A 26,580-nucleotide genomic window follows, 5' to 3' on the forward strand; every position below is an offset into this window, starting at 1 on the left:
CATTTGTGAGCTGCCAAAACCGTGCCAACGAATGGGTCATGGTGATGACCAGTAATTACAAGGCAAAATCATAAATTAAAAGTAATTGACTTTATTTACATGGGCAGCAGGGCACCATGTTTTAGGAATTATGCTGTTAAACTGGAAAGGGTACAGGAAAGATTAATGAGGATGTTGCCAGGATTAGGTCTGAGATGTGGGGAGAGTTTGAAGAGGCTGGGACTCTATTCCTTGGCATGCAGGTGGATGAGGGGTGAGCTTAGAGGTGTGTAAAATCATGCGAGGAATATGTTGGACCTCATTTAAAAACACAGTGACAAAATTGTTATGCACCATTGATATGCACCAGGATTTGACTCATAGAGTAACAGTGTCAAAGATCATGGAAACCGACTGTTTGCTCCATCACGTGCATGTGTACCAAGATGCCCCTCCAAGGTAGTCACATTTATCTGCCTTTGGTCCATATTGCTCAAAACCATCCTGATAAATGTACCTCGGCAAATGTCTTTCAATTTGTTGTTATTGTACCGGCCTCCACTACCTCCTCTGGCTGAGTAACTGAGCTTATTTCTCTAGACATCGATGAATGTGCAACCAACACCTCAAACTGTCAACAAGTCTGCAACAACACAATCGGAAGCTTCCTGTGCAGTTGTGACCCAGGCTTCAGCACCAATGTGAACAATTCATCAGTTGTGGAATAATATTGAACACTGGGAGTTCTTCATTGGCTCCCATTAAGATTTTGCTCAACGAAAAGATGAATGAAAAAACACATCATTTAATTTGCTGTGAGGCTTCACAGGATTGGTACTTTTCCTGAGGTAGAAAGGGTAAATTTAGGGATAAATTATTTCAACATAGGATTGCTTATCTTATTTTGCATCTCATGATTACAAGTGGTAGAGTTTTAATTGGATAATACAAAAGACTTGAACGTGCTTGACTGGATTCACTGGATTCTCGTGACTGGCCCCTGACTTCTCTGAGCTGCCAAAGCTGTGCCACAAAACAGCCTGCAGCAATGCACTACTTCTGCCAGGATTATAAGACAGCCTTCATCGTTTACATTGGATATATCTGCTGAGTTTGAAAATGTATTGGCAATTGTCAACAATTAGCAGCAGGAGTAACTGTGATTATTTCTTTAGACATCGATGAATGTGCAACCAACACCTCACACTGCCAACAAATCTGCATAAACACTATTGGAAGCTTCGTGTGCAGTTGTGATCCAGGCTTCAGCATCAATGTAACAAATTCTTTCCTTTGTGATGGTAGGAATTTTTAAATGTAAAATTCTTCAGAGATGTGTAACAGGGATAGTGGTTCTCTGTGTGTCTTCACTCTGGTGCAGCAGTCAGTTTGTATGGCAAATGGAACTTTTCCCAAACACCAATGGTGAGAGGTAAAGGATGAAATCCAGCGATTGTCCCTTGCCATTTGTGAGCTGCCAAAACCGTGCCACCAAATGAGTCATGCTGTTGTTCAAAAATTACAAGGCAAAATCATAATTTTCAAAAAGGTGCAATGATATTGCAGTCGTTGACACACCATTAAGTCGATCAATGCACCAGGGGTAACTGGCCTTTTTCACTGTACTTCGGTACACATGACAATAAACAAAAATGAAACTGAATGGGTACTTTTCATGCAGAAGGAAGTGTGAACATAGGGATAAATTATTACACCTGCAGGATTTCATATCTTCATTTCCATCTCATAATATCAAGTGATGATGTTTCAGTTGGTAAAACCAAACAATATGAAATTGTTTGACATGTCATTCACTCTTTGTCCTCCAGATATTGATGAGTGTGAAACCAACACGTCAACCTGTCAACAAATCTGCACCAACACAATCGGAAGCTTCCTGTGCAGTTGTGATTCAGGCTTCAGCATCAACGTGACCAACTCTTCTCTATGTGATGGTAACGTGTTTTTAAACACTTCTTATCTCAGAGTCGGGAATAACATTTCCTGATGCAGTTCTTACAGCACTGTATATGTTTGCTGGTCTAAAATAAGCATTTTACCTCAAGAATGACTGGAAATGGAGATAATTTAATTTTGTACCTGACTTTACTGAATAGATTCTTTTCCTGTAGAAAAGTATAAAAATAGGGATAAAATATAAAACCAGGGGCATTGTGTATAGTCTTTTCCATCTTGTTATTTTAAAAGACAATGTTTCAATTGACAAAGTCAAATGTCATGAAAGTGTTTGACATCTTTGTCCTCCAGATGTCGATGAGTGTGCAACCAACACCTCAAATTGTCAACAAAACTGCACCAACACAATGGGAAGCTTCCTGTGCAGTTGTAACCCAGGCTTCAGCATCAATGTGACCAATTCATTGCTTTGTAATGGTAGGATAGTTTCAAGCACATATTTTGTCAGAGTTGGGGAATGATATTTAACAGTGGCAGTTCATACCACACTGTAACATGTTGCTGATCTCACAATTTAATAGCGAATAAGAGAGAATAGCATTTCAATCACTCTGAGTCTTCACACAATGAGTACTTTTCCTGCAGAAGGAAGTGTAAAAGTCGGGATCAATGATTTGTAATGTATTATTGCATGACCACTTTTTAATCTCATGTGGTAGTTGTAATTGGTATAACTAAATAACTTGAAAGTGTTCATCATGTCATTCATTCTTTTTCTTTCAGACATTGATGAATGTGGAACCAACACCTCGAACTGTCAACAAATCTGCACCAACACAATCGGAAGCTTCGTGTGCAGTTGTGACCCAGGCTTCAGCACCAATGTGACAAACTCTTCCCTTTGTGATGGTAGGAATATTCAAATACACAGTTTCCCACACTTGGGAAAAAAGGATGTGGTAAGCAGGAAACGCCACAGAAGGCAGATGTCAGGTGTTTTTCCAGTGAGGCAACCTCTGGTGATTATACTGCTTCACTGGAAAGGCTGGAATCCAGTGACTGGCCCCTGACTTCTCTGAGCTGCAAAACTGTGCCACAAAATGAATCATGGTGTGATTGGATTTTGTGTTTAGTTCTTTTTTTAATAGCCTAAATATTACACTGCTTGAAGCAATGCACTACTTCTGCCAGGATTAGAAGACAGCCTGCCTTGTTTACATGAGATATTTATGCCGAGTTTGAAAATGTATTGTCAAATGTCAACAATCAGCAATAGGAGTAACTGTGATTATTTCTTTAGACATCGATGAATGTGCAACAAACACCTCAGACTGTCAACATATCTGCACTAACACTAATGGAAGCTTCGTGTGCAGTTGTGATCCAGGCTTCAGCATCAACATGACCAATTCGTCCCTTTGTGATGGTAGGATTTTTTTAATACAAAGTACTTTACAGATGTGTAAAAGGGGTAGTAGTTCTCTGTGTGTCTTCACCCTGGTACAGCTGTCAGCTTGTATGGCAAATTGAACTTTTCCCAAACACCAATGGTAAGATGTCAACTCTGGAATCCAGCGATTGTCCCTTGCCATTTGTGAGCTGCCAAAACCGTGCCACCGAATGGGTCATGGTGATGACCAAAAAAAAAATAAAAATAATTGCCTTTATTTACATGGGCAGCAGGGCACCACGTTTTAGGAATTATGCTGTTAAGCTGGAAAGGGTACAGGAAAGATTAATGAGTATGTTGCCAGGATTAGAAGGTCTGAGATGTGGGGAGAGTTTGAAGAAGCTGGGACTCTATGCCTTGGCGTGCAGGTGGATGAGGGGTGAGCTTAGAGGTGTGTAAAATCATGTGAGGAATATGTTGGACCTCATTTAAAAACACAGTGACAAAATTGTTATGCACCATTGATATGCACCAGGATTTGACTCATAGAGTAACAGTGTCAAAGATCTGTTTGCTCCATCACGTGCATGTGTACCAAGATGCCCCTCCAAGGTAGTCACATTTATTGCCTTTGGTCCATATTGCTCAAAACCATCCTGATAAATGTACCTCGACAAATGTCTTTCAATTTGTTGTTATTGTACCGGCCTCAACTACCTCCTCTGGCTGAGTAACTGAGCTTATTTCTCTAGACATCGATGAATGTGCAACCAACACCTCAAACTGTCAACAAATCTGCAACAACACAATCGGAAGCTTCCTGTGCAGTTGTGACCCAGGCTTCAGCACCAATGTGAACAATTCATCGCTTTGTGATGGTAGGATATTTTCAAACATTTTCTCAGAGTTGTGGAATAATATTGAACACTGGGAGTTCTTCATTGGCTCCCATTAAGATTTTGCTCAACGAAAAGATGAATGAAAAAACACATCATTTAATTTGCTGTGAGGCTTCACAGGATTGGTACTTTTCCTGAGGTAGAAAGGGAGAATTTAGGGATAAACTATTTCAACATAGGATTGCTTATCTTCTTTTGCATCTCATGATTACAAGTGGTAGAGTTTTAATTGGATAATACAAAAGACTTGAAAGTGCTTGACTGGATTCACTGGATTCTAGTGACTGGCCCCTGACTTCTCTGTGTCACAAATGTCATTGATATGCACCAGGAGGTGACTCATAGAGTCATAGAAACATAGAAAATAGGTGCAGGAGTAGGCCATTCGGCCCTTCGAGCCTGCACCGCCATTCAATATGATCATGGCTGATCATCCAGCTCAGTAGCCTGTACCTGCCTTCTCTCCATACCCCCTGATCCCTTTAGCAAAAAGGGCCACATCTAACTCCCTCTTAAATATAGCCAATGAACTGGCCTCAACTACCTTCTGTGGCAGAGAATTCCACAGACTCACCACTCTCTGTGTGAAGAAATGTTTTCTCATCTCGGTCCTAAAAGACTTCCCCCTTATCCTTAAGCTGTGACCCCTGGTTCTGGACTCCCCCAACATCGGGAACAATCTTCCCGCATCGAGCCTCTCCAACGCCTTAAGAATTTTATATGTTTCTATAAGATCCCCCCTCAGTCTTCTAAATTCCAGCGAGTACAAGCCCAGTCTATCCAGTCTTTCCTCATATGCAAGTCCCGCCATCCCAGGGATTAATCTGGTGAACCTTCTCTGTACTCCCTCTAAGGCAAGAACGTCTTTCCTCAGGTTTGGAGACCAAAACTGCACACAATACTCCAGGTGCGGTCTCACCAAGGCCCTGTACAACTGCAGCAGAACCTCCCTGCTCCTAAACTCAAATCCTCTTGCTATGAATGCCAACATACCATTCGCTTTCTTCACTGCCTGCTGCACCTGCATGCTTGCTTTCAATGACTGGTGCACCATGACACCCAGGTCACATTGCATCTCCCCTTCTCCCAATCGGTCACCATTCAGGTAATACTCTGCTTTCCTGTTCTTGCCGCCAAAGTGGATAACCTCACATTTATCCACATTATATTGCATCTGCCATGCATTTGCCCACTCGCCTAATCTATCCAAGTCACTCTGCAGCCTCCTAGCATCCTCCTCGCAGCTAACACTGCCACCCAGCTTCGTGTCATCCGCAAACTTAGAGATGTTGCATTCAATTCCCTCGTCCAAATCATTAATATACACTGTAAATAACTGGGGTCCCAGCACTGAGCCTTGCGGTACCCCACTAGTCACTGCCTGCCATTCTGAAAAGGACCCGTTTATTCCTATTCTTTGCTTCCTGTCCGCCAACCAATTTTCTATCCACCTCAAAACTGAACCCTCAATACCGTGTGCTTTAAGTTTGTACACCAATCTCCTATGTGGGACCTTGTCGAAGGCCTTCTGAAAGTCCAGATATAACACATCGACTGGTTTTCCCTTATCCACTCTACTAGTTACATCCTCGAAAAATTCTATAAGATTCGTCAGACATGATTTGCCTTTGGTAAATCCATGCTGACTTTGTCCGATGATTTCACCACTTTCCAAATGTGATGCTATCACATCTTTAATAACTGACTCTAGCATTTTCCCCACTACCGATGTTAGGCTAACTGGTCTATAATTCCCCGTTTTCTCTCTCCCTCCCTTTTTAAAAAGTGGGGTTACATTAGCTACCCTCCAATCCTCAGGAACTACTCCAGAATCTAAAGAGTTTTGAAAAATGATCACTAATGCATCCACTATTTCTGAGGCTACTTCCTTAAGCACTCTGGGATGCAGCCTATCTGGCCCTGGGGATTTATCTGCCTTTAATCCATTTAATTTACCTAACACCACTTCCCGACTAACCTGGATTTCCCTCAGTTCCTCCATCTTATTAGACCACCGGTCCCCCGCTATTTCCGGCAGACGGTTTATGTCTTCCCTAGTGAAGACAGAACCAAAGTATTTGTTCAATTGGTCTGCCATATCCTTGTTCCCTATGATCAATTCCTCTGTTTCCGACTGCAAGGGACCTACATTTGCCTTAACTAATCTTTTTCTCTTGACATATCTATAAAAGCTTTTGCAGTATAAGAAAATAACTGCAGATGCTGGTACAAATCGATTTATTCACAAAATGCTGGAGTAACTCAGCAGGTCAGGCAGCACCTCGGGAGAGAAGGAATGGGTGACGTTTCGGGTCGAGACCCTTCTTCAGACTGATGTCGGGGGTGGGACAAAGGAAGGATATAGGTGGAGACAGGAAGATAGAGGGAGATCTGGGAAGGAGGAGGGGAAGGGAGGGACAGAGGAGCTATCTGAAGTTGGAGAAGTCGACGTTCATACCACCGGGCTGCAAACTGCCCAGGCGAAATATGAGGTGCTGCTCCTCCAATTTCCGGCGGGCCTCACTATGGCACTGGAGGAGGCCCATGACAGAGAAGTCAGACTGGGAATGGGAGGGGGAGTTAAAGTGCTGGGCCACCGGGAAATCAGTTGCGTTAATGCGGACCGAGCGCAGGTGTTCAGTGAAGCGATCGCCGAGCCTGCGCTTGGTTTCGCCGATATAAATAAGTTGACATCTAGAGCAGCGGATGCAATAGATGAGGTTGGAGGAATCATCAAGTTTATATCCTCCAAAGACGTACAGGTATGTAGGATAATTGGCTGGGTAAATGTAAAAATTGTCCCTAGTGGGTGTAGGATAGTGTTAATGTACGGGGATCACTGGGCGGCACGGACTTGGAGGGCCGAAAAGGCCTGTTTCCGGCTGTATATGTATGATATGATATGATATGAGGTGCAGGTGAACCGCTGTCTCACCTGGAAAGACTGTTTGGATCCTTTGATGGAGTTGAGGGGGGAGGTAAAGGGACAGGTGTTGCATCTCGTGCGGTTGCAAGGGAAAGTGCCCGGGGTTAGGGTGGTTTGGGTAGGAAGGGACGAGTGGACCAGGGAGTTACGGAGGGAACGGTCTCTGCGGAACGCAGAGAGGGGAGGGGATGGGAAGATATGGCCAGTTGTGGGGTCCCGTTGTAGGTGACGAAAATGTTGGTGGATGATATGTTGGATCCGCTGGCTGGTGGGGTGGATGGTGAGAACGAGGGGGATCCTGTCCTTGTTGCGAGTGGGGGGAGGGGGAGCAAGAGCGGAGCTGCGGGATGTAGAAGAGACCCTAGTGAGAGCCTCATCTATAATGGAGGAGGGGAAGCCCCGTTTTCTGAAGAACGAGGACATCTCGGAAGCCCTAGTCTGAAACACCTCATCCCGCAGTCTGTTTTTATGTTCCTTGCCAGTTTTCCCTCATAGTCTATTTTCCCTTTCCTAATTAAGCCCTTTGTCATTCTCTGCTGGACTCTGAATTTCTCCCAGTCCTCTGGTATGCTACTTTTTCTGGCTAATCTGTATGCTTCATCTTTTGTTTTAATACTATCCTTGATTTCCCTTGTTAGCCACGGATGCACTACCTTTCCTGGTTTGTTCTTTTGCCAAACTGGGATGAACATTTGTTGTAGTTCATCCATGCGACCTTTAAATGCCTTCCATTGCATGTCCACCGTCAACCCTTTCAGCATTAATCGCCAGAAAATAATGAAGAACAATTTTCAACCCTGTCATTCCCTGTTCTATGCTCTCGCATTTTCAGATAATTGAAAAGCTTGATAGCACATTGCACTAGATGTAATATAAGAAAATAACTGCAGAAGCTGGTACAAATCGAAGGTATTTATTCACAAAATGCTGGAGTAACTCAGCAGGTCAGGCAGCATCTCGGGAGAGAAGGAATGGGTGACGTTTCGGGTCGAGACCCTTCTTCAGACTGATGTCAGGGGGGCGGGACAAAGGAAGGATATAGGTGGAGACAGGAAGATAGAGGGAGATCAGGGAAGGGGGAGGGGACGGGAGGGACAGAGGAACTATCTAAAGTTGGAGAAGTCGATGTTCACACCACTGGGCTCCAAGCTGCCCAGGCGAAATATGAGGTGCTGTTCCTCCAATTTCCGGTGGGCCTCACTATGGCACTGGAGGAGGCCCATGGCAGAAATGTCAGACTGGGAGTGGGAGGGGGAGTTGAAGTGCTCGACCACCGGGAAATCAGATTGGTTAATGCGGACCAAGCGCAGGTGTTGAACGAAGCGATCGCCGAGCCTGCGTTTGGTTTCGCCGATGTAAATAAGTTGACATCTGAGGCAGCGGATGCAATAGATGAGGTTGGAGGAGGTGCAGGTGAACCTCTGTCTCACCTGGAAAGACTGTTTGGGTCCTTGGATGGAGTTGAGGGGGGAGGTAAAGGGACAGGTGTTGCATCTCGTGCGGTTGCAGGTGAAAGTTCCCGGGGATGGGGTGGTTTGGGTAGGAAGGGACAAATAGACCAGGGAGATATGGAGGGAACGGTCTCTGTGGAGCGCAAAAAGGGGAGGGGATGGGAAGATTTGACCAGTAGTGGGGTCCCGTTGTAGGTGACGGAAATGTTGGCGGATGATTTGTTGGATACGCTGGCTGGTGGGGTGGAAGGTGAGAATGAGGGGGATTCTGTCCTTGTTATGAGTGAGGGGAGGGGGAGCAAGAGCGGAGCTGCGGGATGTAGAAGAGAACCTACTGAGAGCCTCATCTATAATGGAAGAGGGGAAGCCCCGTTTCCTGAAGAATGAGGACATCGCTGATGCCCTAGTGTGAAACACCTCATCCCGGGTGCAGATTCGGCGTAGACGGAGGTATTGGGAGTAGGGGATAGACTTTTTGCAGGAGACCGGGTGGTAAGAAGGGTAGTCCAGATAGCTGTGCGAATCAGTGGGTTTATAGTAGATGTCAGTCACTAGTCTGTCTCCTGTGATGGAGATGGTGAGGTCCAGAAATGGGAGGGAGATGTCGGAGATAGTCCAGGTATATTTAAGGGCAGGATGGAAATTGGAAGTGAAGTGTATGAAGTCAGTGAGTTCTGCATGGGTGCAAGAGATAGCACCAATGCAGTCGTCGATGTAGCGGAGGTAGAGTTCGGGGATGGGGCCGGTGTACGCCCGGATCAGGGATTGTTCAACGTACCCGACAAAGAGGCAAAACTCCACTGCACCGTGTCCAATTCCCTCACCTTGTTCCTACAATGGGCCGACAAAAACTGTATATAATACTCCAAATGCAGCCTAACAAATGTCCTATAAATCTGCATCATGACTTTCTGATTCTTGTACTCAATGACCCAACTATGAAAGCAGGCATCCCATCAGGGAGTTATAGACTTGGAGCACAGGTTCCCTCCCCTTATTCTTGAGTGGTCCTACCTATTCCCTGGTTACCCTCGTGTTTTTAATGTAGGCATAAAAAGCTTTCGCATTTTCTTTAATCTGACTTGTCAGAGCCATTTTGTGGTCCATTTTGGCCCTTTTAATCACCCACTTCAGTTCTCTCCTTCTGTCCTGATATTCCTCAAAGGCATGCCCTGATTCTATCCTCTTAAACCTTGCATGAGCCTACTTTTTCTTTTTGACAAAATTTGTGACCTCATTTTTCCATCCAAGGTTCCCTTACTTTGCCATCCTTATCCCTTCTCTTTACTGGTTCATACTGGTTCTGAACGTCAATCAACTGGCCTTTAAATGTCTCCAACAAGTCCGATGTGGGATTTACCCGAAAACAATTGCTCCCAGCACTCCCACCCTCCTGAACTCCAGTCTAATCATGTGTGGTTTGCTTTACTCCAATTTAGTACCTTCCAACAAGGACCAGTCTTCTCCTTATTCATAACAATCTTAAAACTTATGGAGTTGTGGTCACTATCCCCAAAATGATCTTCCACTGCAATACGAGTCACCTGGCCACGTTCATTTCACAACACAAGGTCCAGTATGTCCCCTTCTCTGGTTGGACAATCCACAGACTTTTTCAAGAAACTTGGATACATCTCACACAATCTGCCCCATCTAAGCCTTTGGAAGTGATCAAGTTCCAGTCAATATTGGGAAAGTCAATCACTAAGACAACCCCTGTTGCTTTGGAAAGCTGGTCGAGTAATCTGTCAATAGTCAATAGTCAATTTATTTGTCACATACACAAAAATGTGCAGTGAAATGAAAGATTACCCACAGTCCAACAATAAGACCAATAAAAATAAGCAATAGAAATAAGCAATAACACACAATCATAAACCAACACCAAACAAAAAGAAACATCCATCACAGTGAGTCTCCTCCAGTCACCTCCTCACTGTGATGGAAGGCCAGAATGTCTTTTCTCTTCCCTGCAGTCTTCTCCCGCGGTCAGGCTGGTGACAGTACCTCCACCTCCTGTTGCTATTGCGGGGCTCTATAGTACTATCCCGTTAGAGTACTGGCACCTTTCTTATTTCTCAATGCCACCCATATCATCTCAATGGATGAATCCTCCAGTATGCCGTGCTGCCGTGACAGTCTCCCAGATTAGTAGTGCAACTTCTCCAAATCTTTTGGCTCCTTCTCGGAGTCTCAAGCTTTAATCTAAGCTCCAAGTCCATCTGTTTACCCCACTTTTCTCCTTGCATTGAAATAAACACACTTCGGCCTTTCAGTGTCACCATGTTGCTTCACCTCCCCCTGCATGTCCTTCCTTTGAGACACTGCTTATGACCTCTAACTTCCCATCAGACAGCCAAATTCTGACCAACAACACGGGCTACTAACTCCCTGCCTCCCTAATTTAAACGCTCCTGGTAGCAAGGATATTGGTCCCTTACCAGTTCAGAATCAACCTATTAATCTTGTAGAGGTCACGTCACGTCTGCCCCAGAAGGGATCCCAATTGTCTAAAAATTGGAATCGCTGTCCCCAGCACCAATTCCTGAGCAATGCATTAATCTGCCCTATCTTCCTATTCTTAACCCCACTAGCTTGGGACATCGGGAGGAAATCAGAGATTACTGCCCTCAGAGTCCCTCTTTGTAATCCTCTGCCTAATGCTCTGTTTTCACTTTGCAGGACCTTGTTCTTTTTCCCATCTATGTCATTTGTGCCAATGTGCACAACTTCTGGCTGGTTGCCCTTCCCTTTTGAGAATGTTTCAATAATTATGCACATTTACCAAAGGATATGTCAATGTGAAGGCACTCTGATCTCAATGACATGTGGAGGCAAGGGTGGCAAACTGCCAACTACTCCTGTTCAGAATATTAAGTGACAAAGTTTACTTCAGAAAAGGCAAATAACGTGCAAGTGTTTGACATTTGTTTTCTTCCAGACATCGATGAATGTGGAACCAACACCTCAAACTGTCAACAAATCTGCACCAACACAAACGGAAGCTTTGTCTGCAGTTGTGACCCAGGTTTCAGCACCAATGTGATCAACTCTTCACTCTGTGATGGTAGGAAGGTTCAAATGTATTGTTTCCCACAGATTGTGAACAATATTCAATGTGGCTGTTGGGCCACGTAGATTTGATGCCCTGTAAAACATAGTACATTCCTGACCCGAAACGTCACCTATCCATGTTCTCAAGAGATGCTGCCTGACCCGATGAAATTCTCCAGCATTTTATGTCTTTATTTTGTAAACTAACATCAGTAGTTCCTAGTGTCTAAAGTATATTTTTCATCTTTAAACTGAGAGGGAAGCAACTTCTCTGCAATTTCAAGTCTATGTCAACTAAATCTTGACCATCCCTGTTTCAATGCTCCTTCCATTTCACCAAAGCACATGTTAAACTTGAAAGCAGTGTGATGCCAATATTAAATGATGTTAGGAATTGCACATCAAAACATCAAAGTAAGATCAGTTAAACTTGGCATTATGTTCCGCACAAGCGTTGTGGGCCGAAGGGGCTGTTCCTGTGCTGTACTATTTTCCATGTAATTTATTTGATAAATACCACTGATTTTTTCCCTTAGATCTGTGAATTCACATCCTATTATCTGTAGAATATCGCTATATTAAATTCTCTTGGCAAAGCTACAGAAATTATTGATGTATCACAAACTGTTTTCCCTCTAGATATTGATGAATGTGCAAACAACATCTCAAACTGTGAACAAATGTGCACCAACACAATCGGAAGCTTCGTGTGCAGTTGTGATCCAGGCTTCAGCACCACCATGACCAACACTTCACTTTGTGATGGTAGGATGTTGTCAAACACCTCACTTATCAGATTTAAGGAATAATTCTTAATGTTGCAGTTGTTATTGGCCTGTAAAAGAGTAGGTGCCTCAACAAACACTCATTAATATTGATCCAAAAGGAATAACGTTCAATCTCTGTCAATCTTCACGATAGCAAAAATTTTACTGCACAAATAATTGTAAAAATGAAGGCAAATTCTTGAGTGTTCAGGAAATAAAACTACCAAAATTTCTTAACATTACACTATAATGACAAATTACAACAACTGTATATTTTAGTATTTCTGCCATTTCACCAAAACATATGTAAAAGTGTTGTGATTGCACTGATCTTTGTAGTAAAGAGTGGCATAAATTATTTTGGTGATGCAATGTCAAAGCAATATATTTAAGAATGACATCTCCACATATTGATTTGCTTCTGTAAAGTCCCATTCTATAGTCTACAGTAAGCCATGATATGAACACAGAGAGAGTTGCAGTTGGTGACATTAAATGTAATAGATGTGATTGAGGTTTCATTCACTGTTTCTCCAGACATCAATGAATGTGCAGCCAATACTTCAAACTGTCAACAAATCTGCACCAACACAATCGGAAGTTTTGTGTGTAGTTGTGACCTAGGCTTCAGCACCGATGTGACCAACTCTTCCCTTTGTAATGGTAGGATGTTTTAAAACAGATGGTTTCTCCTATTTAGCAAATGCTATTTATTGTTGCATTTGGAGCTGCCCAGTCAATCGTAGATTGTCAAAAAATGGATTTTCATCACCTTAATATAATGCAGAAGTATAAAAAATTCAAGATAAATTGTCATACATTAAAAGCATTTAAAATCCCACATTTCCCCCATTATTACCCTGTGAAGTCAAAATATTATACCTGTCCTTTTCAATACTTTGGCATTACCCCAATGTGGAGGAAATCTCAAAGGAACCCTCGTGCCAATGATCGATGTGGCAAAGAATGGTTCACCTTGAGCTGGTTATGTTTTGGAGCATCAAAACAATATTTTCTTGAAAGATCTCTCCATATATTGTTGATTGACACAAAATGCTGGCGTAACTCAGCAGGACATGTAGCATCACTGGATAGAAGGAATGGGTGATGTTTCTGGTTGAGACCCGAAATGTCACCCATCTAGAGATGCTGCCTGTCCTGCTGAGTTACGCCAGCATTTTGTGGCTATCTTCGGTGTAAATCAGCATCTACAGTTCCTTCTTCTCCATATATTGTGTTGTCCCTGTATAATGACAGTCTGCAATCTGTTACAATTCAGAACATTAAATGACAAATTAAAGCTGGCAATGCCAATTGCAATAAACATAGAAACATAGAAAATAGGTGCAGGAGTAGGCCATTTGGCCCTTCGAGCCAGCATCAGCCACAACAGTTTCACAAGTTGTTTTGAGACACTAGCAACTGTAAATGCTGATCAAAAGTCCCTTCATAGATGTTGATCCAGTGATGTGCTCCAGCTCTTTGTTTGTTGAGTGTGGAACCAATACCTTGTACTATTAACAATTGAATTTGGTTGATACAACTGCCCTGTAAAATTTAGAAGGCCTACAAATGTATTTTGGCAACAAATCTTGACTGAAAAATGATATAATTTTATTCTCAGTGAATCTACAATATAATGAGATGTTTATGACAGAATTGAAAACAAAGGTTAATTCCTAGTTGTTAAGGAAGTTCAATTCTCAAAATTCAACACACCTACATGTATTAATAATTATGTTATTTTACAAAACAGTCTACTACGTCATTCAATCACTGAATGATAGCTGATCTATTTCCCTCCTAACCCCATTCTCCTGTCTGCTCCACATAACCTCTGATGCCTGTACCATGTAGAGTTTATAGCGGGGAAGTGTGAAACCGTGCTCTGCAGTAAGGGGAATCTAAATGCCAATTGCTATTTAAATGGAGAGTCTGCAAATGATTGGTTCAGATGGATCCAGATATTCCAGTGGGCCAACCATAAATGTCAGCCAGCAGATCCTGCATATCATTAGAAGGCAGATGGCACATTGGCCGCTATTGTTGCATCGTTAGACATGAACAAATGGAAGATTTTAATGGTGATGGCACACCATGAATAATGTGCATAGGTTGGACCCATTACCTTGTAGATGTGGATTGAATGTATTCCCCAGCCCCACCCCACCTCCCTTTGGACAGTTCGGGTTACAGAAATTCACCCTCATGGAATTCATAAATCACAATTGGAAGCTTCATGTGCAGTTTTGAATCAGGCCTCAGAACCAAAGTGACAAAATCTTTGCTTTGTGATGGTAGGAATCTCTTAAACATATATTCTCTAAGGTTTCAAAATTGATGAGGTAAATCGGCAATAGGATATAGAAAAATAGAGCGATTGGGTGAAAGCCTGCCAAGTGGAATCTAGTTTGTGCAAGTCTGAGGTCATGCTCTTTGGTAAGAGGTATCTAAAGACCAATCCTATCTAAATGCAGAGGGACGGTAAATGAGAGAAGCTCAGAGAGATCGAGATGTTCCGGTGCATTAATCACGAAAAGTTAGCTGTCAGTTTCTAGAAATGGTCAAGAAGGCAAACGGCACGATGTCCATTATTGACAAGTATTTAGAGTTTCAGAATAGGGAAGATTTGTTGGTGGTGCCATACTTGTGCACAGCTAGCTCCCCTTACCTGAATAAAGTAGACGGAGTGCACCCGCACCTTATGGCAGTTCAGCTTATCGAAATTCATCCTTACTGAATTCACAAATCTGGAATCTGAGTTCACTGGCAAAAGACATTGTTCAATACTTCTGCCATTTCTCCAAAGGGTATGTAAACCTGATCGTACTCTGATGCCAACGATCAATCTGGCAAAGAGTGGCTCACACTTCGCTTGTTATGTTCTTACATTACAATATTTTTGAGAAAGAGAGATTCATTTACTGAAGTGCCACTGTACTGTGACATCTGCAGTCTATGGTATGTCCGAATATTAACATGTATGGTATCAGTTGTCAAAGCCAAATGCCATGCAGACTGTTGATGTGCAATTCACTTGCTTTTCACCCGACATCAATGAATGTGTAACAAACACCTCAAACAATCAACAAATCTGCTCCAACATAATAGGAAGCCTCTTGTGTAGTTGTCAACCAGGCTTCAGCACCAATTTGACCAATTCTTCACTTTGTGATGGTAGGAATTTTTGAATGGATTTATTTTCAACAGTTTGGAAATTGATGAGGACATTGTGATTCTGCAATGGGACATGGAAAAAATGATTGATTGGCTGTAAATCTTTCAATTAGTATTTAGTATGGGATAATGTAAAGTTCTTATTTTTGGTAAGATGGATACAGTGTGCGGTGTGCTTCTCAATCTCACCCAACACATATGGGATGGCTTTCATGAAGGTGTTATCACAGGCGCTGTTTTTGTAGACCTTTCAGCCGCTTATGATACAGTAAACCATCGCCGACTGTTACACAAAGTACTTAATTTGACACACAACTTGCATTTAACCACTCTGGTGAAGACTCTGGTCGAAAACAGACGCTTTGTCGAGCTTTCAGGGAAGAAATGTCGCTGGCGCTGGCAGAAAGAGGACCTCCCTCAAGGAATTGTCCTGGCACCCACCTTGTTCAATATCTATGTTAACGACCAGCCCATCCATCCCAACACCAGGAGTTTCATTTATGCAGATGACCTGTGTATTACAACACAAAGTGCTGACTTCCTTGAAGCAGAAGCTACTCTGTGTGAGGCTTTAGTCAACCTGTCCTCAAACTACAAAGAGAATCACCTGAGAGCCAATCCATCTAAAACCCAAGTCTGCACCTTCCACTTGAAGAACAAGTATGCAAATGGCAGGTTGAAGATCACATAGAATGGAGTCAGATTGGAGCACTGTGAAAGTCCAGTCTATCTCGGTGTGACTCTTGATCGATCTCTGACCTACAAAGCACATATCACCAAGCTGAAAGGAAACGTCAGTTCCAGAAATACTCTTCTTAGTAAGCTGAATACCTCAAAATGGGGAGCAAATTCTAAAACCATTCAATCAACAGCTCTGGCTCTCTGCTTCTCCACTGCCGAGTATGCCTGCGCAGTGTGGGAGCGCTCAGCTCATGCAAGGAAGATTGATCCTGTACTAAACACAAGTTGTCACTGCATCAGTGAATGCATGAAACCTACCAACACTGACAACATCTATCTCCTCTCTGGCATTGCACCTCCTGGAATCAGAAGAGCTGTAGCCAGTCGAAAAGAACGCCTTAGACAATCAGAGGATGAAAGACACCCCCTACATGACCCCCCTTTGCTACCTCAGTGTTTGAAATCATGCAGACGTTTCCTCTCTTCTGTCCATCCCCTGGACTGCAGTGCATCATCCAGAAGGCTCAAACTCTGGGAAGAGAGACTAGAGAAATCTCTGGAAGACATTCACGTGGCAATCGATCCCTCTGAGAAACTCCCACCAGGTTCCGACCAACCGTGGATAACCTGGCGCAGTCTCAACAGTCTGCAGACAGGTGTGGGGAGGAGCATGTTGAAGTGGGGATATACTGAAGATGCGGCCAACTGCGAGTGTGGACGGGGCCTCCAGACTATGGAACAGCTCCTGAGCTGTGACATGCTGCATGACACATGCACCGTAAAGGATCTTGCAGAGGCCAACAATGTGGCACTAAAATTTGTTCGCTATTGACAATCAGTTGTGTCATGACACGAATAAATAACATTTTTGGTAAGAGGAATCAAAAGTCCAATTGCTATCTAAATGCAGACAGAAAGCAAATGAGTGAAGCTTAGAGCGACCTAGATGTTCTAATGCATAAATCACAAAACGTTAGCTGGCCAATCCTGCAAGTAGAAAAGAAGTCAGAGGATAAGTTTGCAATTATTGGCAGATAATATTGCCCGGGGCAGTACTGTGGCATAGTTGGTGTCACAGCACCAGAGATCTCAGGTTGTCTGGAGTTTGCACCTTCTCCCTGTGACCATGTGGGTTTCCCTCCAGGTGCTCGGGTTTCCTCCCACATCCCAAAGACGTGTGACTAATTGGCCTCCGTAAAATTACTCCTAGTGTGTCCAAAGAGATTTTATAATACATTAAGGGAAGAAGGTGAGTAAAGGGAGAATAAAGCTCCTCAGACACCAAAGTGGCACCTCTGCCTGGAGCGTCAGAAGATGGACAAGATCCTCAATGAGTATGTGTCCTCTGCTTCTACCATGGAGGAAGATGTGAAGACTGGGAACATGGGGCAGTTAATGCTGATGTGTTGGGGACGGTCCGCATAACGGTCGAGGAGGTGCTGGAAGCCTTAATCCGTACGAAGGTAGATAAATCTCTCAGGCCTGATCAAATTTATTTGAGGACACAGTGAGAAGTTAGAGAAAGAATCACAGGAGCCCTGGCTGACATATATGAATCATTATGAAACACAGGTAAGGTACCAACAGACTAGAGGATGGCTAATGTTGTGCCTTTGTTTCAGAAGGGCTGCAAAGAAAAGCCTGGGAACTATAGACCAGTGAGCCTAACGTCTGTGGTAGGCAAATTATTGTAAAGGATTCTGAGGCATACGATTTTACTTTAGTTTAGAAATACTGTATGGAAATACACGCCGTTCCACCAACGAAATCCACACCCACCAGCAACCACCTGTATTATTCTATCCTACACACTACGGACACTAGGCTAGAAGCCAATAAACCTATAAATCTGAACATCTTTGGAATGTGGGAGGAAACCAGAGGTCAAAGGGAGAACCTACAAGCTCCATAGAGACAGCACCCATAATCAGGATCGAACCCAGGTCTCTGGCGCTGTAAGGCAGCAACTCTTCTGCACCACTGTGCATTTACTTATAAGATATATGTGCATTTGGATAAACAGGGGCTGATTAGATGAGTCAGCATGGTTTTGTATATGGGAGAATGTCTTACAAAAATGATTACGTTTTTTGAAGAAGTAACCAAAATGTTTGAAGAGGGCAAAGCCGTAGATAATGTCCATATGAACTTCAGCAAGGCATTTGATAAGATTCCGCACGATTGGCTGCTCTGGAAGCTTAGATTGCATGGGATCTAGGGAGAGACATCTGACTGGATAGAAAATTAGCTTCATGAAAGGAAGCAGAGGGTGCTGGTGGAAAGTTGTAGAATGGAGGCCTGTGACTTGTGATGTGCCTCAGGGATTGGTGCTGGGCCCATTGCTGTTTGTAGCGATGATTTGGATAAGAATACACAAGGCATGATTAATAAGTTTGCAGGTGACACTAAAATGGATGGTATTGTAGATCATAGATCACGAACATAGTTATCAAAAATTACATCAGGATCTTGATCAGTTGGGCAAATGGGCCGATAATTGTTTAACGGAGTTTAATACAGATAAGTGTGAGGTGTTGCATTTTGGGAATAAAACCAGGGTGGGACCGTCACAGTGAACGACAGGGCCCTGGGGAGCGTTGTAGAGCAGAAGGATCTAGGAGTGCAGATACATAGTTTCCAGAAGGTGGTGTCACAGGTAGATAGAGTGGTCAAGAAGGCTTTCAGTACATTGACCTCATCATTCAGGGTGTTGAGTATAGAAGCTGAGATGTTAGGTTGCAGTTGTACAAGATGTTAATGGGACCACATCTGGAATATTGTGTTTAGTTTTGGTCATCCTGCATAGTTTTAGTTTAGTTATAGGAAGGATGCTGTCAAACTGGAGTGCAGAGAAGATTCATGAGGATGTTGCCAGGACTTGAGGGGCCAAGCTATAGGGAGAGGTTGGACAGGTTAGGAGTTTATTCCTTGGAGTGCACGAGGTCAAGGGGTGTTCTTATAGTGGTGTATAAAATCATTAGGCAGGCACTATAAGGCCACTGAAAAGATGTTTGGACAGGAATATGGTTAGGAAAGATTTAGATGGATATGAGCAAAATGCAGACAGATGTGACTATTGTAGATGGACATCTTAATCGATATGGGCAAGTTGGACCAAAGGTGCTGTTTCTGTGCTGCGTGACTGATTATGCAGGGAGCGGCTGCAAAAGTGGGATAACATAGAACTCGTGTAAACAGGTTGGGGTCAGCAAGGACTCGGTGGGCTGAGGGGCCTGTTTCCTTGCTATAATTAAGTTAGAGATTGAGAACTGGATGGTTTTGTTAGTGATACCACAGAACTGCACACAGTTTGGGTTTCTTTACCTAAAAAAAGTAGAGAGTGGACCCACACATTATGCTATTTTGGGTTATGGGAATTCACCATTATCAAATTCACAAGTCACTTCAAAATAACTTTGAGATGTAGAACAATAACTGAATCTTTATTATGGAATTTATGAGAAAAAATACAAAGTAAATACAAAATTCTAAAGCAACAACAACATTTATTGACTTTAGTCAAAGGTTCACAATACTGAAAATTGCTATGGTAGTGGTTGTCTTGGAATGCAACGGCTTTGCAACAATGGGAATACTGCCAGAGCAATGGAGGTCGTCCATAAGACAATCACTGGGCTGATTCCAGTGGTGAAAGTTCTCTCTTATTGGATAGGCTGGACAGCTAAGCTTCCAAAATTTCTTGTCTTTAACCTGACATCAAAGTATTGCACGTGCATTTTGCAATGCCTCTGCCATTTCTCCAGAGGGTTTGTAAACCCACTGGTACTCTGATGCCAATGGTCAATCTGGCTTGTTAAGATTTGTAAAGCCATAATCGTATTTTTGAGAAGGAGAGCTCCATATATTGAGCTGCTTCTGTACAGTGACATCTGGAGTCCACAGTATATCCAAAATATGAACTGACAAAGTTTCAGTTGGCAAAGACAAATAACATGCACATAAATTGACATGCAAATCACTTGTTTTCTTCCAGACATCGATGAATGTGCAACTGATACCTCAAACTGTCAACAAATCTGCAACAACACAATCGGAAGCTTCGTGTGCAGTTGTGACCCAGGCTTCAGCACCAATGTGACCGACTCTTCCCTTTGTGATGGTGGGAATTTTAGAAGGCATATATTCTCTCGAGTTTGGAAGTGAAGCTGTCATTTTGAAATTGCAATAGGAGATGGAAATATTGAGTAGAAAAGAACTGATGCTGGTATATACCGAAGATATACACAAAGTGCTGGAGTAACAATGAGCCAGGCAGAAATGCTATCTGACCCACTGAGAAACTCCAGCACTTTGTATCTATCTGCTAGAAATGTTGAACGATTGGATTAAAAACTGATAAGCGGAATTTAGTATGAGGTCATGCTCTTCAGTAAGCAAATTCAAAATGCCAATCGCCGTCCACAAACAGAGAGATTGCAGGTGACTGAAGCTTAGAGGGATCTAGATGTTCCAATGTGTGAATCACAAAACGATAGTTGCCAGATAGGCAAGAAGGTAAATGGCACAAAAAGCTGGAGTAACACAGGAGGTCAGACAGCATCTCTGGCGAAAAGGAATAGGTGATGTTTTGGGTCGAGACCCTTCTTCAGACTGAGAGTCAAGGGAAAGGGAAACGAGAGGTATAGACGATATAGAACAAATGAATTAAATATATGCAAAAAAGTAACGATGATAAAGGGAACAGGCCATTGTTAGCTGTGGGCTAGGTGAGAACGAGTTACAGACAATGAGACTTAACAAGATGGCTTTGCAGCTAGTACAACGACTTATGTGGGGGGGGGGGGGTGGGACGGAAAGAGAGGAGATGCAAGGGCTAGTTGAAGTTAGAGAAATATCAACCCCAATATTAATACCACTGGGGTGTGAGCTGCCCAAGTGAAATATGAGTTTCTGTTCCTCCAATTTGCATTTGACAATGGAGGAGGCCCAGGACAGAATGTTCAGCAATGTTTTTTTCCATTTAATGTACACCAATCTTGTAAATTTTGAGGGGAAAGGGAAGACATGTTAATTTGTACAGTACATATTTAGCACATCAGAGAAACAAACTACAGTTTCTCAGAGTGTATATTCTGCAGTGCGAACATTCTATTGCAGAATTTGATAATGCCTTTGTCATAAGTCAGTGCCCTGGGAGGAGGCTGTGGACGAGGCATTTGAAAGGAAAAGGCTGAGATATTCCAACCTTGCAGTAGAGGCAGAGGAGCGAGGTTGGAGTGTAAGAGTGTGTCCAGTGGAGGTGGGGTGCAGGGGCTTTGTAGCCAGTTCCACCGCAAGGCTCCAGAGGGAAGTTGGAGTCAGAGGGCAGGCCCAAAGGAGGGCAATCAAAGAACTTGCAAATGCCGCCGAACGGAGCAGTCACTGGCTGTGGCTGAAAAGAAAAGATGCTGTCTGGGCTGCCACGTGACCATCTTGAGGCTAACCATAAGACACACACCCAGGTCTGATCACCCTGTGGTGGGCCTGCCTCAACTGAGGGTGTCTTGTGATAAAAGGCCGAAACACCCAGTGACGTTGAGGTACACAACTGAAGATGTGTCGGAATGGTAGCAACATCACCTAGTGGTCACCCCCAAGAACAACACCAGTCAATTGTAGTGCAAACCTTAGGGATTGTAACATCTAGTCCTACTAATCAATCTCCCTCTCCCCCTCCCCCCCCCCCCCCCCTCCTCTCCCTCTCTCTCTCTCTCTCTCTTGCTCTCTCTCTTCCTTAATCAATCAACCGCATGACTTCAAAACAGAATATTACCAACCCTGGCAGAACTCTATCAGATATTCCCTTTGTCATACCCATCCTTCCCTCATCCTCTCTGTGACTTAAAACAAACTCTCTCACTCTCCCAGTTCCATTGAAGAGGTTTTTGTCCCAAACATTATCTCCATGTCTCTTTCTCAGACATTGCCAGTCCTGCTGAGTGTTTCCATCATTTTCAGTTTAAAAAAAAAAATTTCAATTCATATATTTTTTTAATTTTCAATTACTGTACACACCCAATACCTATTGTTAGTGAATGATGTTTCCTGGAGAACTTTTATCAAATAAAACTTATGTTTAAATTAAGGAAGAAGGGTCTCAACCCGAAAAGTTACCCATTCCTCCTCTCCAAAGATGCTGCTTGATACGCTGAGTTACTCCAGCATTTTGTGTCTATCTTCATTTTTAGCCAGCATCTGCAGTTCCTTCATACACATGTTTAAATTTTAAGGCACTGGTATATGTTTGGTGATATATGCAAAGTGCAATGCAAAGATATACTTAATTTAGCTATGGAATTTTTCTGGAATTTCTCCAACAACCGAGAGGCAAAAGCATTCAACAACACTCACTGTGATCACCACTTGTACAGTTTATACAAACTGTTTCTCAAGGACTCCAAGAATTCCGCACCCTTTGAATGCGAAACAATTACAATGAATACAAAACATTATACAAACCGAGGTACCCCAAGAATGCCAAGCACTTACAGAATGCATAGGAAGTGATGGCAGAATTGCCGAATTAATGTTGAAAAACTAAAGAAATTGCATTACTGTCATTAATATAAGTATTCAAAATCTGAAGCAGAAGGCACTCCAATGCCTCTACCTCCCAGGAGACTGGGGAAATTCGTCAGTCCTTGAATACACGTACATAATTCTTCAGATGCATCGAAGAAAACATAATCATTTAGGCACTGGTCTTTTAATATGTCATATCTGGACAATAATGCATTAAAAGACTACTGTCAATCTACATACTAAATTTATATATAATTCACTCTCCTTGGTATACTTGTACGGTTATTCACCTAAAGTCAGGTTATCTTTCCTAAAGTCAGCTCTGCCCAAGACCACAAGAAATTGCAGATAGTTGTGGATGTAGCCCAGTCTATCACACAGACCAGACTCCCCACTATTGACTTCATCTGCACTTCACAATGCTTCGGAAAAGAAGCCAACATTGCCATAGACGTGTCCCAAGGATAGACGCAAAACCCTGGAGTAACTCAGCGGGTCAGGCAGCATCTCTGGAGAAAAGGAAATGATCCATTGCTGGCTCCTTGCCCATCGGTGCCAACTCTGATTTGTTCTGTACCTTTTCATACCTCTGGTTTCCCCCTCCCCTGACTCCCAGCCTGAAGAAGGGTCTCAACCTGAAACGTCACCTGTTACTTTTCTCCAGGGATGCTGCCTGACCCACTGAGTTACTCCAGCACTGTGTGTCTATCTTCAGTGTAAACCAGCATCTACAGTTCCCTCCTACACAAGACATGTTCCACCAAGTCATTCCTTCTCCCCACTCCCATCTGGCAGGAGATACCGAACCTTGAAAACACGCGTCAGACTCAGGAACAGCTTCCTGTCCTCTGTCCCTCTGCTCTACAACACTCCCCAGAGTCCTGCCTTTCACTGTGTGGGTTCTGCCTTAGTTTGACTTCCCTAAATGCTACACCACATTTCTCTGTATTAAATGTCATCAACCATTCCTCAGCCCACCTGCCCAACCGATCAAGATCCCCCTGCAATTTCTGACAACCATCTTCGCTCTCTACAATACCATCCACGTTTGTGTCATCTGCAAACTTACTAATTGTGGCATGTACGATCTCATCCAAATCATTGACATAGATGACAAACAGCACCGAACCCTGAGACACACCATTAGTCACAGGCCTCCAGTCCGATGCCAGATGCTACGGTCAGGCAAGCGCCTCCGTTGTCACGCTGTGAAAACGGAGAGGATGAGACGGAGTTTCTTCCCACAGGCCATCAGGACTGTTAACTTTTATAACTCCAGAGACTAATTTTTGTCTTCTCTGTATTAACTGTATTAACTTTATTTATATGCTGTAACTGTAATTCTTTTTTGTGCACAATCCGCAGGCATTGCCACTTTCATTTCACTGCACATCGTGTATGTGCATGTGACAAATAAACTTGACTTGACTTGAACAACATTCCACCATCACCCTTTACTTCCTTCCATGAAGCTATTTTTCTCCTTGGATCCCATGCGATCTAACCTTCCAGAGCAGCCAACCATGCGGAACCTTGTTGAATACTTTGCTGAAATCCATATACACGTCTGCAGCTCTACTCTCATCAACTTTTTTGGACACATCTCCAAAAAACTCAATCAAATTCATGGGACAAGATATCCCATGTACAAAACTGTGCTGCCTTCCCTAATCAGCCCCTATCCATCTGAATGCATGAATATATTATCCCTCAGAATACTCCAGTAACTTTCCAACCTTTTAAAACCTGACACTGACAGCATTGTTCAAATGGTCTCTTTGTGTTGCATCTATATACCAAAACTCTCGTTTGTTATCTTGTTTGTGACTGAACTTCAGCCAAAACGGTACACGGCCGCTGCAATTTTAGGCCCACCTTACTCACCATTGTCACTTTAGTGATAATGCAAGTAGTTTTATTGAAATCGGTGTTATATTTTTAAAGTTATTCACATTTTGAAGTTTAAAAGGAGGGGAGGGGAGGAGGGAGGGAGGGGGGAAGGGGGGAGAAGGGAGAGGGGAGGGGGGGTTGAGGATGGAGGGGATGGGGGGGAGGATACATTGCTGCACCAATGCAGGAGAGGTTTGGGCCCAACGGGTCCACTTTGTCTAGTTATTCTATAAGTCAGATAACCTGACTTTATAGATGAATAACCGTACAAGTATACCAAGGAGAGTGAATTATATATATAGTATGTAGATTGACCGTGGTCTTTTAATGCGTTATTGTCCAGATATGACAGCTAACATATTAAAAGACCAGTGCCTAAATGAGTCCACATTATTATCAGTCCATAGCAATCCTTGGTCAGTTTCTAGTTTAGTTTTTATTGTCACGTGTACTGAGGTACAGTGAAAAGCTTTTGTTGCGTGCTATCAGTCGGCGGAAAGACAATACATGATTACAATCGAGTTTGTCTGAACACCTATTATTTTCCACACACAGAGCACCAGAATATTTTCACGGAACATTCTATCTACAATGGACCTCAATCTTTAATCATTTTTTTATATTATTTGCAGCACAACAGAGAATTATTCTGAGGTACACGTTCACAAGTGAGGATCTGAATTTGACTGATCAACAAATAATAGAGAACATTATTCAAACCCTTCAATCTCAATCCCGTAAGCTTCTTGAGAACCCAGAGGGAAGGTACGTTCTGGAAAATAATGATGTGCAAAAATATGTGGTGTAAGTCGACCGTTATATAATCAAACAGTTGGGTGACTGTGAAAAAATATTCCTTTAACCTAGTTGTACATTTTGTGAGTAAATGGAATGAATCACAATTGTATATTGACAATACCTTTGTTCTGTAGAGGGTGATTACTTAGATGTAGAAACTGTCTTTCATTTTTATAAACTTGACTTCAGTCATCACAGAAACATTGAAATAGTGTTGAAGAATCCCATGAATCAGTGGTATCACAGACACAGATATCCAATGTGATATTGGAAGCAAGTGTCTCCCAAAGAGAGATACACTTTGTCCTCGCAAAATATTGTGATGATGCCTGGCGATCCACAATCGGTTTGAACTAGTGTTTCTTTTCACTTCGCTGAATATAATTAAAATGTTCACTGCACAATTTTGTGATCTCTAGCAAAGAAGGCTAATACAATAAAAAATTAAATCTCATTCAATGTCATCTATAGAAATGTCACCTCTATGTGTAATGTCATTATATAAATCTAAAAAATCTAAAAAAAATCTAAATATATAATCTAAGCAAACACTGAATCATACTAATTTTATTTTTTTTGCAGGTAACAGAAGAAGAGCAGAATAGAGAAAATGTTTCAACTTAGTGTTATTTGTAATACTTGACACCTCATCTGGAATATTAGTGAATTCTATTCATTACTTTTAAAATAAATCAATAACATTATTTGAATTATTTTCCAATCTATAGCCTATGCATAGAAATGCTATTCTAACATATGGGTTGACATTTCCACCATTTGGGTACATTGCAACTGATTAAACGTGTTATACTGTACCTTCGATTTAACAAAATATTTGAAGGCTACTCCAAACAATTTTAGGTCATGAACCTGGAAAGAGAAGAACAACCTACAACCATTGTAGCTCCTCAACCCGCACCAATTGTCACTTTCATTCTGTTTTAATTGAAACCAATTGGAATTAAACGTGGATAGATTTTCTAATAGACATCTTATTGACGATTGACATAATCAATAGTTTTGATTAAACAATAGAAATCGGAAGTATTATTTATTTATTTAGCAATATTGAGAGTCTTCAATGATTTCTTACAAATTCCCATCTATCTTACTGGAGGTGTTATGGACC

General features: G+C 42.5%; 1 protein-coding gene across 1 annotated transcript; it reads left to right on the forward strand.

Moving 5' to 3' along the window:
* Window positions 1-1,379: 1,379 nt before the first annotated feature.
* On the forward strand, window positions 1,380-26,143 carry LOC144590420 (uncharacterized). Its single transcript, XM_078395038.1, has 11 exons — window positions 1,380-1,404; window positions 2,248-2,373; window positions 2,680-2,805; window positions 3,197-3,322; window positions 4,039-4,164; window positions 11,504-11,629; window positions 12,256-12,381; window positions 12,921-13,046; window positions 20,236-20,361; window positions 25,286-25,418; window positions 26,034-26,143. The coding sequence occupies exons 1-11, from the start codon at window positions 1,380-1,382 to the stop codon at window positions 26,035-26,037; spliced, it is 1,170 nt and encodes a 389-aa protein (XP_078251164.1). The 3' UTR covers window positions 26,038-26,143.
* The last annotated feature ends 437 nt before the right edge of the window (window positions 26,144-26,580 follow it).

The sequence above is a fragment of the Rhinoraja longicauda genome, unplaced genomic scaffold (genome assembly GCF_053455715.1).
Source record: "Rhinoraja longicauda isolate Sanriku21f unplaced genomic scaffold, sRhiLon1.1 Scf000176, whole genome shotgun sequence".
NCBI classification, from domain to species: domain Eukaryota; kingdom Metazoa; phylum Chordata; class Chondrichthyes; order Rajiformes; family Arhynchobatidae; genus Rhinoraja; species Rhinoraja longicauda.